The 14139-nt window shown below is 47.0% G+C and overlaps 1 protein-coding gene across 3 annotated transcripts in view; it reads right to left on the minus strand.

The window, feature by feature from the left end:
* Positions 1–14139, minus strand: part of ANXA13 (annexin A13) — a 56695-nt gene that overhangs the window by 21057 nt on the left and 21499 nt on the right. For all 3 annotated transcript variants that reach the window (XM_077167593.1, XM_077167592.1, XM_077167594.1), the window contains 2 exons: positions 3930–4024; positions 1149–1319 (listed from right to left, as the gene is read on the minus strand). In XM_077167593.1, coding sequence (XP_077023708.1) covers positions 1149–1319; positions 3930–4024 — 266 coding nt within the window. The remainder of the gene's footprint in view (positions 1–1148; positions 1320–3929; positions 4025–14139) is intronic.

The following is a 14139-nucleotide window of genomic DNA, read 5'->3' on the forward strand; positions in this document are numbered from 1 at the left end:
AAGAATAGAAAAATAACAGCATTAGCCTTCTTGTCCCCTGGCATTGGATGCTTCATGACTGGGACCCATGAGCATCTGGGGAGGGTGGGGACCCTGAGTGAGGCAACTTGTGTGCTCACTTGTGTGGGGCGATGGAGCCCACCTGCCCATCTGTACAGACCCTCCACTGAGGCCAACTCCTAGATGGAAACTCCTTCTTGAAATGGGTGTCTTATTATCTTATGGGAAGAAAAGGCGTCCAGGGATGCTCAGAGAAGAGGTTTGCAGCTGCAGCTTGCATCCTTCTGGTCCTTCAGTAACAAGGTGGAGCCTAACAGAATCAACCCCTTCAGGGGTGTTGGCTTTCAAGGCTCAAATACCATTTTAGCGCCAAAGCAAAGCAATGTTGCTCGGTTTTCTCTGATTGGATGTCTGCTCCAATCAACTGCTTCTGTTTCTTACGGGAGACTTGAGGAATGGCCTTGATTTTCTGGCATTTTCCCCAGCGGATCCCCCACCCCTTCTGCTGTGATGTTTGGTTGGAGAGGAGGGCAGCGTCTCATATCAATGACTTGGGGACCCTCTTTACTCTTGACAAATTCCTTGGCCCTCACAGCTTCAAATGTGCCTCCACTGGGGTCTTAACAAAATGCTCTTTCCGGGTCTTGAAATGGCGGCATGTGCCCCAGGGACAAGGGGAAAAGCCCAGTGAACGGGGAGGCAGGACCCTGCAGAGCGGACAGCCCACCTCTGGGGGGCTCACCCGGGTCCCCCTGCACCACCCAGCTCCCGCCTCAATGGTACTTGACGTCAGACGCTGGCGGTGACGGGGCAGCTACCCCCACCTACTCGGACTACTGAGTGCCGGGCACGTGCCAGGAGGCCCGCAGAGTCAGGCTGGGAGGGCCACAGGAGAATCTTGCTTCCTGAAAATAAACTGAGCCTCGGATTTCAAAAATAAAAACGCGACATGGATACGGCTCTTCCGGCCGGCATGTCTTCTGCCTAGCGAGGGGCAGCAGCTCCAGGACTGGCCTCGGGGAAACGGGACGAGGCGACCTTCCCGCAAGGGCCTTGCAGACACATCTCTGCCCAGACTCTTGCTCGCCCCGTGGGTGGGGTCCCGGGGAGTTTCCCTACCGGCACCTGCGAGGTGTGGCTGGGCTCACCTTATTGGTTGCTGTGCACAGGACCTCGATGAGCACCGGCTCGTCCGTGCCCAGCCCCTCCACGGCCTCCCGCAGCTGCCGGGCAGCGTACTCGCTGGGGCGGTCCAGCAGGGCCAACGCTGTCTTCTCGAAGTTTCCACTCAGGTCACCCTTGAGCACCTCCTCCAAGTCCTGTGGGAACACAGCGAGAGATGCACCCCAGCGAACCTCAGCGGGAGCCAGAGAGGCACAATGCCTGCTCTGGAGGACAGTCATGGTGACTGCCCATCCGTGTGTCCCGCGGGGCTGGCAGACAGACAGGAGGACCTTGGCTCAGGGCTGAGGCCATGGAGTGGAATCCCAGGAATGACCAACATTTGCCTAACACTTGAGGGTTCCCGAGCTTTCTCAATGGATCCTTAAGACAGCCTTGGGACACTTCCAGGGGTGGAATTCCCAGTATCGCCATTCATTCAACCTCAGAAGAAGGAAGACCTGGCCCCAAAACCCTTTTCTGGCAGAAAAATGGGTCTGTTGTCTCTAGAGTGAACAGGTCATTGACCATCCAAACTGGGATGCTTTGAGAAAGGGGCTCTATTAATAATTGCAGAGTAGAGACAGGAATAAACACGGAAAACAGGGATGTACAGTTACTGTAGTTCTTTTCTATGTAACTTCATCAAGTGTCAGCTTCCTTCTCTGAAAAATGGGGATCCTAATAGGGTTTACCTCATAGAGTTGGTGAGAGAATTAAAAGGAGACAATGCATGTAAACACTGGGCACAATGCCTGGCATACCTTAAATGCTCAATAAATACTGTTATTATTTTCCAGAAAGAAGAAACTTTCTGAGGGTAAGCATATCAACTATTTCTCAAATAGTTGAGATCTGAGCCTGGGGGAAAAAATCCAAAAGATTTTTGTCTGAGTCCCTGGATCTGAGGTTTTAAAAGGTGGCTGTAATATTACTGCCTTTATCCCCTGGAAGGTGGTACATTTTATGTGGTGCCTGGGGAAGCCTTTGCTTGGTCTTCTGCAGTGCTGATCCACCCGAAGGCTGGGAATACTTTTACAGGTTAGATGTGCATTATCTAGAACTGCAGGGGAAAGAAATTTTGGTTCCCGCCTCTTACTAGACACAAGAAGAAAAACAAATACTGGAGTGTTTGCATTCTGTTTGGGCAGAGAAGCAGGCACAGGGTACTCAGGTCTAGTCCTGATTTTCCTGCTAACTAGCAGGATGGTTATTCAGCTGGTTATTCCCTTGGAACTTAATTGCTGCATCTCTGACACGGGGACTTGGATGTGATCATCTCTAACATCTTTCTGACTTTGTGTTTTTGTGTTCTCGGTCATCTCTTCAGCAATCTCAACTTTCTGAAACACAACTGAGAACTGAAAAATAAGCAAAAGGCTTCCCGGTTGGCAAATGAACGTATCACGAAGTCCTTGCATTAGAGCATGCCCGCTTTATTTTTAGCAGAGACCTAGGCCTTCACTCTGAACCTAGGTGCTCTTATTTTAGATGAAATTTTAAGAAGCCTGGCAGCTGACTTTCCACATCAGTAGGGTGGAAGTAGACTTGGGAGCTTGGGAGGCTGCTAGAGTTCAGCACGTTGGCAAAGATGAAAATGTTACTTCACTCAATCCGTCAAATGCAGTCAAACTGAACATTCACTTGTTATTCTCACCAAAGATGACACTGACAAGCCTGTCACTGAGGAGAGAGGCAGAAGAACTTTAAGAAGCACAACCACCAGAGACTCATTTATTGCATAAGGAAATGGCCCCACTCAGATTCTGGGTCACCCAGAAGTAAGGACAGTGGCTGTGGTGCCAGAAGACATAAATTCAAGTCCTGGTTCTTCTTTTTACTAAGTGTGTGATTTTACACAACTCATTTAAACATTATGAGCTTCTCTTTTCCCATCTGTAAAATGGAAGCAATCAGACCTATCATGGGTGGTCACAGCTGCCCTTAGAAATCTATGCCAGCATTGCACCTTTATAATTCTCCCAGCAACCCAAGAAAAGTTGATATTTGCATTTTATAGGTGAGCAGCCCAAGGCCTTAAAGAGATTGTTACCTACACAATGTCAAATAAGTAGGAAATTCATCTCTACTTTCATCTCTCTCTGTCTGCTTATACATATAATGATTGAAACTGTAAATGTGTAATTAATGTGCACTAGAATAATTAATATTCATTTTGCATGATGATAATCCTTATGATAATCAGGAAAGGTTAAATTGTATTTGTTATATATTAATAAAGAAACAAGAAAGCCTAGTGTGCATTTAACGATATCCATACATAGAAGCGAAATAATAATAATATTATTATTAAAGAAAGAAGGAGGTTTTGACACTTCATGAAATGGATCTATCTCAATTTTCCAAAACAGTCACTTGTGAAGAGTATTTCATTCCTGAAGATGCCTGAATACATGAAGAATTCCTGTATAAATTCAGACCCAGCTGTGGAAATTTATTTTTAAATCATTGGCCTATCTAAATTGACATGTGGAATTAGTCCAAATTGAGTGGAAACACTGACTACGGACATCGTAGAAAAATGCAATTTTAAAAATAATGCATTTAAGAACATTGATTTTTCAGGCTGTGAAGTTAACAGCAATTTCTGTTTTTCTGAAGCCAATTAAAGTTTTAAATGGTTGTTTCATCATTTCTCCTCAGCTCACTCAATAAAGCTTTAAAGACTTTCTCCACTGAGAATCAGAGGAAGCAGAGCCAGTCAAGGCCAAGGCGTGCCCACACCTGCCAGAAACCCTGGGAGTCACCTTGCCATACGTTGCCTTGTATTTGTGTTTTATTTTTTGCCTCTCCTCCGATGTCCTGCTTGATAAGATTTCAATGATAGCTGCTTCATCAGTTCCTAAAGTGCAAGAGAAAGAAACAAAGTCACAAGTAAGAATAAGAAAGAAGAAGGAGGTTTATTTTAGTCAAGTCTGAGGAAGCCAGGGTTCATGACTGAGAGGCTTGGGTAGAGTTTAGATGCACCCTTGGGCTCTAATGTCTTGTGCTGAAAATGCTCTTCTTTTCACATATTCACAAAAAATATCTACCTAGGGCCCCATCCTGCACAGCACTAGGCACTGTGCCTGAAAAGGACAAATATGGCCTTTTCCTGGACTCCACTCCAGGTTTATGCCCAGGCGACATGAAAGTAGGTGTCCACACGTGACTTGTCCAGCAGTGTCCACAGGAGCAGTAAGCACAAGGCCAAAGCAGAGACACGGCCCCCTTGTCCATTACACGATGACGGGATAACGAAATGTGGTCTACCCATACAGAGGACTGGTGGACGGCCATAAAAGGAATGACGTTCTGACAATTCTGCAATGTGCTGAGCCTTGGAACATGACACTGAATGAAAGAAGCCAGACACAAAAGACTACATATTGTATAATTCCATTCATGTTAAAGTCCAAAGTAGGGAAATCGATAGAGACAGAACTAAGATCAGTGTTTGCTCGGGATGGAGGCTGAGGGTGGGGATGGGAGGGTAGAAGCCATTTGAACAGTCCCAGAACTGTCACAGATGAGAAAGAAGGAGGAATATCTTTCTTTGAATGTGGAGAGATGGATTTTCCTAAAGGATTGGAGAAGATAACCCAGGAGCTGCAAGTGTGGGAATGAGGAAGACTAACCAGCAAACCCCGAAGTGGATTTCTGCAGACTGGATTTGATGGATGGCTCTGCCCCTTCCCAGCTGTATGGCACTGGGCAAAGTATCTGCTTTGCTAAGTCCCAGTTTTCCCATCTATAAGATGGGGATAACAATGTGCAGAACTTTGAGGAGAATGAAAGGAGATAATCCAAGCAGGGCTCTGTGTGGCCCTGAGAAGGCGCCTCTGAGGCCTCGGACACTAGGCAGCGTAATTGGCCAGCGGCCCCTGAAGTCACACCCCGTGCACCCCACCGGCTGCCCCCGTGACCCAGAGCCTCTGGGATGCGAGGGCTTCACACTCAGTAATGGCACTGTTTCTCCCTGGTTTGCATAATTATACAGGGACAGCTCCGAGAGAGGCTGATGGGGCCTCGGAGGGGGCTAAAGACAGTTCCCTAACCGGACATCAAGACCCCTGCTGCCAGGCAGTGCAAGGATAGCTCAGTGGTGGAATTCTCGCCTGCCATGAGGGAGACGTGGGTTCGAGTACCAGTGACTGCACATACCAAAAAACAAAAGATCCCTGCTGAGCAAAATAATATGGATAAGAAAATAAATAAGAGGGGGAGTAAGGGGCAAAATAAACTGGGTAGATTGAAATACTAGTGGCCAATGAGAGGGAGGGATAACGGGTATGGGATTAATAGGTGTTTTTCTTTTTGTGACACGGATGTTCTAAAAACTGTCATGGGGATAAATGCACAGCTGTGTGATGATATTCTGAGCCATTGATTGTACACCACATATGGTTTGAACGCGTGGGAAGATTTGTCAATAAAAGTATCAGAAAAAATATATATCCCTGCTGTCTCTGTCCCTGTTGGGATTAGAGTGCAGTGAGAGCAGCGGGGGCTCACCTAGTGGGATTTGGGGTTTCCTGGAGGGGGACCTCTCCCTGGTATCCAAGTGCCTTCTCTACTGCTTCTGCCTTGGGCCCTGCAGCCACCACTTTTGGAGTCACTCCAGCTAAGGCATTCTCTCTAGAAGCTCTTTTCAAAATTATTGTAATACGGAGTAACACTTCATGAACGTGGGGACTAGTTCCCGGAGCTCGGCAGTCTCAGGGCAGGCCCCAGGGGTGAGAAGCAGCTGGTGTGGCAGGAGGCTGACTGAGCTGGGTTGGAATTCCAGCCCTGTTGTGCTGAGCTCCGGCCTCTGTGCTCGCTCAGACCACACTGTCTGGTGCCAAAGCTGCTCACACAGGGACCAAGAGCACTTGAGATGTGGCCTAGTTTAAATTAAGATGTGCTATGGGTGTAAAATACATACCGAATTTCAAAGGCAGTATTTAAAGAGTGTAAAATAACTCATTAATAATTTCTATACTAATTATATGTTTGGCTAAAGTAGCTTAAATACAATATACTGGTAAAAGTAATTTCACCTGCTTCTCTTTACTTTAAAAGAAATGTGGCTTGGCTTCTAGAAAATCTGAAATTGCATTTATGGCTTACATTATATTTCTGTTGGACAACACCGCTCTAGAGCCTCTCTTTTGCTGTTTGGTAGATGGAGGTTATAACACTGTTATCTCAGGGGCTAGGAGAAGATTTGTCACTGTGTTCTCCAAACCTTCTCTAGATGACGGATCACTGTCCAAATGTCAGCACTTGGTTCTCCCTGGGCCCACTGCTCTGAGTGTATTCCCGCAGGAAGGTGTACACGGGGAGGGCTCCCATCAGGCACTTCTCCTGTATCCTGGCTACTGGGGGGACACCTGCTAGACTCAGCAGTGCCTCAGGCCTTCAAGAAAAATAAAATACTACAACCCTCTTCATAGACGAAAGACTGGAGACTCCCGCATTAGCCTGTTGCTAGTTCCCGTCTTGCTGTCCACTGCCCGTGAAAAGCAAATGTTCAGTAATGTTGGAAAGGAACTGACCACTTGGCTCTAGATGGGTGCTACCCAGGATCCTGAAGGAACAAGAAATGGGTGGATCCATTCTGATGCGAAGAGTGGAGAAAAGGCAAAGTTGAGGACACAGACTTGGGGAGGGGTGGAAGGAGGGCTGGTTGGAGATGGGGAAGGGGAAAAAGGAATGCTGCCAGAGACTTGATATTTCACCCTTGCCTCAGCTCTGGCACCAGCCTTCACAGAGGGCTTGGAAAGTCAGTGGGGAGTAGAAAGAGAGTCCTGACTTAGGGGTCAGGAGACCTTAGTGGTCCTGACACTGCCCGTAGCTTTGTGTCCTTGGACAGTTCATCTCAGGGATTATTTTCCACCTGAGACTTCGGGAGGATGTAGCGGCTTGTGCCCAATTGGAGAAAGAAAGTTCTAAGATGCGCTCAGTTGCAGAACCAGTAGGAGTTAACTGCTGCCTCATTCTGGTTCATTTCCAATGTTGTTATTTAAGTAGTCGTTTCCTCCTGACGCTTCACCTGTGGAATGTGTGTCTAATTGCTTCCGCTGTGGCATTACTCTTTTTTAACTTCTGTGTGCCAGAAATCTCACCTCAACAGGATTTCTTTTTCTGGTAAGTAGGACTTGAGTTGGCCTTTTCCTCTTCCTTCTAGTGTTCTGCCCCTCTTTCCAGGGCGCTCACATCCCGGCCGGTTCCTCGCAGTCTTCGCAACATCCCGGCCCGGTTCCTCGCAGTCTTCGCAACGGAAGGAGCCGTCCTGCCTCCACGTGACCCACCCGCTGCCCCGCGCCGGCTGGATGTCTGGGCTCGTCCTGGTCTCTGCGCTTCCTCACGCCACATCCGATAGTGGCCCCAAGACCCCTCTCTTCCACCTCCTCAAAGCCACCCCTCCCTCGCCATCCGCGCTCCACCACACCTCTCAGCAGAACTACTGATACAGCCCCACACAGGGAAGCGAGTGGGGGTCCTGACGTTCCAGCCCCACCCCAACGTCATTCCCACCGCAGCTGGGGCCACCTTTGTGATGTGCAGCTCAGCCTGGTCACTCCTCCGCTTCCTGATGTTCAATTCAGGCTTCTTCTGACCCGGAATAAGCCCCAGCTCTTCAGCGGGGTGCATGGGGGCCCTTTGGAGGAGTTTCTTCTTGCTTCTGGAAGTCTTAACCCTCCCCCTCATTCATCCTTTCCCAATCGACTCTATAATTACTTGCAATTCCTTTCCTTTATCTCTGATCCTTAGCTCCACTCCCTCTCCGCCCTCTTTAAGGAGTCAACTCACTCGCCTTTTGGGGATGAACAAGCCATCTTCCCTCTGTGCCCTTGGTGGCCTGTTCTCCCTCCTGTCTCTCCCACTGCACTGCAGGTTCTAGGGGGGCAGAGAACTGTGGTCATTGCTGTATCCACATAGAAGTCTCCTGCCAGGTATCAGAAGGCAGGCTGCTGAAAGGCATGTAGACACATGAATGAATGAACGAATGGAGGAGTTTGTGCATCATTATGGCTGGACCTTGTCTCTGCCTTAGTGAAAAGATGCCCGTGATTCTAGATGGATTGTTTGTAGCAGGGACCAATGGAAAGGTTGTCTCCACCCTGATGTCATAGGCAACCCACATATGGAGAATTCAGGGAAATCAAGATAATATTTAAAAAGTGTTTTCTAGCCTTTCTTTCCAGAATACTTTAGAAAAAAAAAGAGAGAGCGAGCGAGCAGTATGCAAAGCCATCTGTGAAGGTTCACCAACAGCCTTGAGCTGGGGGGAGGCCGTGAAATGAACACTAGATTTCCCTTATGTCCCGTGAGCCTGGGTCTCGGGTTTATTCCAAGAGCCATTTCCACTACTAGATCGAGAAGTGATTTACCAAACAGTGACCTCATGTGACATTTCACAAGATGTGTGTCATATAAGCAGTCGGTGCTGCTGAACAGTTTCCGGTAAACATTTACAATGGTTTGAAGATCCCTGGACTGGTCCCCTGTGGTTCTGGGAAAGAGTTTTAAAAAGCGTGAGAAAAGAAGAAACCTCAGTCCTGATTGCACGTTGGACGTTGCAGAGTAATTTCACAGTAGCAGTCACAGTGGGGTGACACTCAGCCTTGGGGATGGCCAGCAATTTTCTGAGAGGATACTGAGCTGTGGGCAGGATGGAGGCCACTGGGTTTGAAGGGGGTTTTCAGGTGAAATTCAATACTGTCACTGATCTGGGATGGTCTGAGCAGCTGGTGGCTGGGCTGAGCTCTCCCTGGGGCTGCCCCGGGCTGTCACAGCCTGCCTTGCTGAGCCTGGGGGCTGCACCTCTGGATTAGGGTGTCCTTTGGCCAGTCCCTTCCATCCACACCACTGTGCATCCCAGCCTCTCAGTTTCTCTTTGAAAATGGGGGTGCGGGGGAAGATGGATGAAGTAACTAATGGGGAGAATCTTGCCTCCCTGGGAGAGTCACTGATTTTCACTTGCCATAACAATGACCACAAACTTGGTGGCTTAAAACAAACAAACAAACAAACCAGAAACATATTCTCTCACAGTTCTGATGGTTGGAAGTCCAAATTCACAGCCTCTGGAGGCTCCAGGGGAGAATCTGTTCTTTGTCTCCCAGCTTCTGGTGGCATTGGCAGGTCTCTGCTTTCCTTGGCTTGTAGCCCCATCACTCCAGTCTCAGACCCCATCTCTTCATTGCCTTTTCCTCTTCTCTCTGCTCTTCTTTGGTCTCTTACAAGGACACTTAACATTTGATTTGGGGTCCGCCTGGGTAATCCAGGATGAGCTCTCCTGGAGAAGCTTAATTTAATCCCATCTGCAAAGCTGCTGCTTCCAAATAAGGTCCCACTCCCAGATTCTGCGACTGTGTTGAATTTTATCTGAACCCTGTGATGCTGGACAACCACTGACCAAGCCTGCTCTTGACTCCACAGAGCTGCCGGTGGCATCCCTGCCTCCTCCCCAATCCTAGCTTTTCTTTGAAACTAATCACACAGTTGTCTGATTGCAGAGAGAACCAGCTCTGACTGCCGAGAAGTTCAGCTTCACACCCTCGCTCTTCCAAGGGTCAAACTCTCCCCTGACCTCCCCTTCCCGTCCACCTGGTGGCCGTCCCACTCTCCCAGTGCCTTTGCCCTTGCTGTAAAACCCACCAACTCTCGGCTTTCCTGGAAGTTGAGTTCCAGCCTCTCTCCCCTGCTGCAGCAGCCCTGGGATAAGTCATCCTTGCCTGTTTAACTTTGTCTGGAGCAATTTTCTCTTTGCCGCAAGTAGATATACCATTGGGGAACCACCATTCAACCCACTGCGCCCTCAGTAATGGAGAACAAAGGACTCTCGGGGGAGGGCTTATTTGCCACTCACTCTGATCAAGCTGGATGTGGGTGGATGTAGGATCCGAGCATATTGTTCTGAAGGGAAAGATTAGCATGAAATTAGCATTAAATGGTTCAACATCTCTGTGAGCAGACATGATTAGCTCCATTTTGCAGATGAGAAAATTGAAGCCTGGAAAGGTTAAGAAGCCTGAGGTCACAGTGCCTCAGGGGGACAAACTCAGATCTGAAGCTGTCTGAGGTTCACTCCCTCGAGAGTGGAGAGAGTGCAGGGCTGGGAGCTGGAGGCCAGGCTCTGTCCCCAGCAGACTTGAGTCCAGTTGCTTCACCTGCCTGGATCTCAGATGAACCAGACCTCTGCTCCCCAAAGTGTGGTTCCCAAGACCAGCAGCATCAGCCTGGCCCGAGAGCTTGTTGGAAAAGCGAAAACCTTGGGCCCCACTCACACCTACCAGATCAGAATCTGCATATTAACAAGATCTCCTGATGATTGGAATGCATCTTGAAGTTTGAGGAGTCTTGGTTAATTTCCAAGGCAGGGTTACCTCTAAGAGCTTATGTTTCCATAGTTCTGGGAGCAGAATGATGAGCATCATTTTACTTCTCAGAGAGAACAACCAGCCCCTGGAAACTGTTCACCTTCAGGATTAAGCATTCCCTTTGGAAGGACCCAGCTAGAAACAGATCTGGGCAGAGCCTGGTGGGAGGTGCTGGGGGCTGAGTAGGGGCAGCAGAGGGATGCTAAGCCTTGAGAGGAAGAGGGTTGACCAAGAGCAGTCATTGGAGCGAGAGGACTGCTCAGGGTTACCCAATAGGCAGGCCAAGCACACACTTAGACACCATCCAAGTAGGGCACCAAAACAAAACAAACAATGAGGAAATCTAAAAGCAGCTTTTTACTTTCAGTGTACCTGTAGGTTTTATGTCATTTTGAAAACTAAAGTGTTATTTCATGGTAGAGCAGTCTTATTATTTTTAGATTGCATAGCGAGGTGAGTGGTTGAGGGGAGGGCACCTGATCTTTCAGAAGCTTCGGGTCTCTAGATGGGCTCTGTCCACTACGGTAGCCACCACCCACATGTGACTATTGAGGACCGGAAATGTAGCTGGCCCAAGTTGAAATGTTCTCTAAGTGTAAAATCCACACTGGATTTTGAAGACAATGTGGGAAAAAAGAAAGAAGGTAAAATATCTCATTAATGATTTTTATGTTGATAACCCGTTGAAATGACACTTGTTATATAGCATTAGTTTAACTAAAATATATTGTTGAAATTCATTTCATCTGCTCTTCTTTTTCTTCTTTTTTCAAATTTGGTCTCTCAAAAATTGAAAGTTACAAATGTGGCCCACAGTTGTGGCTATTGGACAGCATTGCCCTGGACATTTGAATCCAGCCCTGGGAGGACTGGTGCACTGATGAGGTGGGTGCCTGGCCTCATGGACAAATTTTGCCAGGGATGCAGTTTTGCTTCTGCTCGTGCTTATTGATAGATGTTGGAATTTCTAGACCTTCAACCAAATCACAGCCCTCTAGGGTTCGCTTCTATAAACTCCATGACCTTGGGCAAGACACTTCATCTCTGAGACTTGGCGCTGTCACCTGTCAAGTGGCTATAATAACTCCAACCTTGAGGCTTGGTGGGAGGATCAATGACACGTGCAACACCCAGTGAAGGGCTTGGCACATAGAAGGTGCTCCATGGGGCAACCGGCGGAATATTGACCCCCAATTGTGGCCACATCCAAAAGGAAGAAGAGACTACTACATGACTTTGGCACGCAGTAGGTGCTCAGCCTGTGCTTACTGAACTGAACTCAAATGGTGGTTAAGAATGCAAGAATATATCAACTGCAGCTGATTCAATCCCACACCCATTTCAACTTCTGTCTCTATTACACATGCAGGTGCGGGGACCTCACGTGAGAGGCAGCAGGGAAATTTTGCCTGGAAAGCACCTGCAGGCTCAGCTGCTCAGAATGAAAAAAAACCCCATAAACATCCTGCCACATCCAGACAAAACAAATCTCCCCATGGCTGCTGTCCAAATGTAAGATCAGCCAGGATATAACAGGGAAAAGCTTCTTTCTGCAGTTAGAACCTCCCAGCTTTCCTCTGATGCCCCATAAACCAAGCAACATGTCATCTTTCGTGCACAGCTCTCTCTCTCTCTCTTTGTTCTCTCATCTCTCACAGGAATAAATCAATCCCAGTGTTCACCATTTACTGGCTGTGTGACCTTGGGCAACTTGCTTAACATTTCAGGGCCTTGATTTCCTCTTATAAAAATGGACTTATGTGGGGATATCTCAGTGAGATTTTATTTATAAAGTATTTAGTTCAATGCTGGGAACATTAAAGTTACCAAAAAATGTAAAAGAAGAATTTTTTATTTGGTAAAAAGAAAAATCCACAAAATTAATCAAAGTTTTCTCTTTACCTCTCTATTCGTTGAGGAGGCAATTGCCTCACTCCCTTCGTCTTCTTGAATTCTTAATCAACAAATGTGGGGTCAATCTAACAAATCCATTGCTTCTGTCCTACTTTCAGACTAAAGGAGAAAATCACCTAATCATGCAGGCTGAAGCCATTGAAAAATCATGATCACCTTACTCAGTGACAATCTCAGCAAGGATCAGCAGTCCTGTACAGGTCATCTCTCCCTTCTCTTCTACTCAAGGGCGATTCCAAACTATTACTCAAGCCCCATATTCCATTATCAAATCCATGTCTTTAGCAGATAACCTCACTTCCCACCTCACTGAGAAATATCGAATTGTTAGGCATGAGTTCCTTCAATGTCCTGCCCCAGCTACCTCTACAAATACCCCTATTCCTACTCTCAATCTCCTGCTCAAGTAAATCCTTCTATCTGTGCTTTGGATTCCACCCTCTTCTGGGCTTTCTGGGACTAGAATCTTGTTTCAAACTCTCCCTCTCAATTGATTACTTCTTTAGAAGTCTAGTCTTCCCTAACTTAAAAATTCTCTTAGATGTGAGCATTTCTCCTCTAGGGCAAAATGGCCCACACTCACCTCCATTCTTATCCCAACTCAGGGCAATTAAACTGCTGCTTCCAAATCTCCACTGGTTTCTCCTTGGTTTCAAAATTCAAAAAAACCTTCATTTCTCACTTTACGTGATCTCAGGGTGGGTAGAGTTGTACACTGTTGTGTACCCCTTTCTTCAGAAAACTCTCTTCTCTCTTAGCCTCTGAAGAGACAGTTCTCTCTGTTACCATTCTAACTCTTTGGGTGCCATTCCTTGTTAGTCTTACTTTTAGGGTTTTTCTTTACATGCTCCTTAAATGCTGGGGTGTCCAGGATTTATTCTCTGAGTCTCTCCTCTCTTTACACAGGCTTTCATGGTGAGCTCATCCACAGCTATGGCTTCAACTGCCACCCACGTGTCAGTGGCTCTCAAATTTATGGCTCCTGGTCCCATCTCTGTCCCTAGTTCTAGACCCATTCCTATTGATCTTCTGGATAATCCTATTGGATTTCTCAGGCACCTGATTTCAGTATATCTAATATCTAACCTATACTTTCTTTTATATTTCTTTTCTTGATGAATGAATGAAACACCTTCTATTACCAAGGCAGCAAACTAGGGATTCCTTTTGATTTCTCCATTTTCCAAACCCATATGCTCAGTCTGACAAAACCCTGTAGTGTTTACACCTTAACATTTTGTGTAGCTTTTCCTTCTTTTCTGTATCCATCGCCTTATTCAGTCTCATCAGTCTCTTGGTCACCTTCTAATTTGTTTCCCTACATCCATCTCCACTACTCTCCAATCAGTTCTCCATATTGCTCTCTATATTAAAACTACTCCTTGGATTCACGCTGTCTCAGAATAAAGTATAGGCTTACTTAACATGTCACATGAGACCCTCCAGAGAAGGTGCTTGATAAATATTGGTTTGTTGAATGAATGAATGGATGGATGAATGAGTGCCAAGATGTGTGTTAAAAAAGCTCTGAAGGACCAACTTGGAAATGAAAGGTGCCCTTGATTGAGAAGGTAAAAAACCCCGTGTTTAAAAGCAGGGGTTTAATTCCTGCCTGAGTTTAATGCTAATTTCACCACTTAACTACGTTGTGACCTGGGACAAGTACTTAACCCCTTTAAGCCTCAAGTTAGCC

The sequence above is a fragment of the Tamandua tetradactyla genome, chromosome 6, assembly GCF_023851605.1.
Source record: "Tamandua tetradactyla isolate mTamTet1 chromosome 6, mTamTet1.pri, whole genome shotgun sequence".
NCBI lineage: Eukaryota > Metazoa > Chordata > Mammalia > Pilosa > Myrmecophagidae > Tamandua > Tamandua tetradactyla.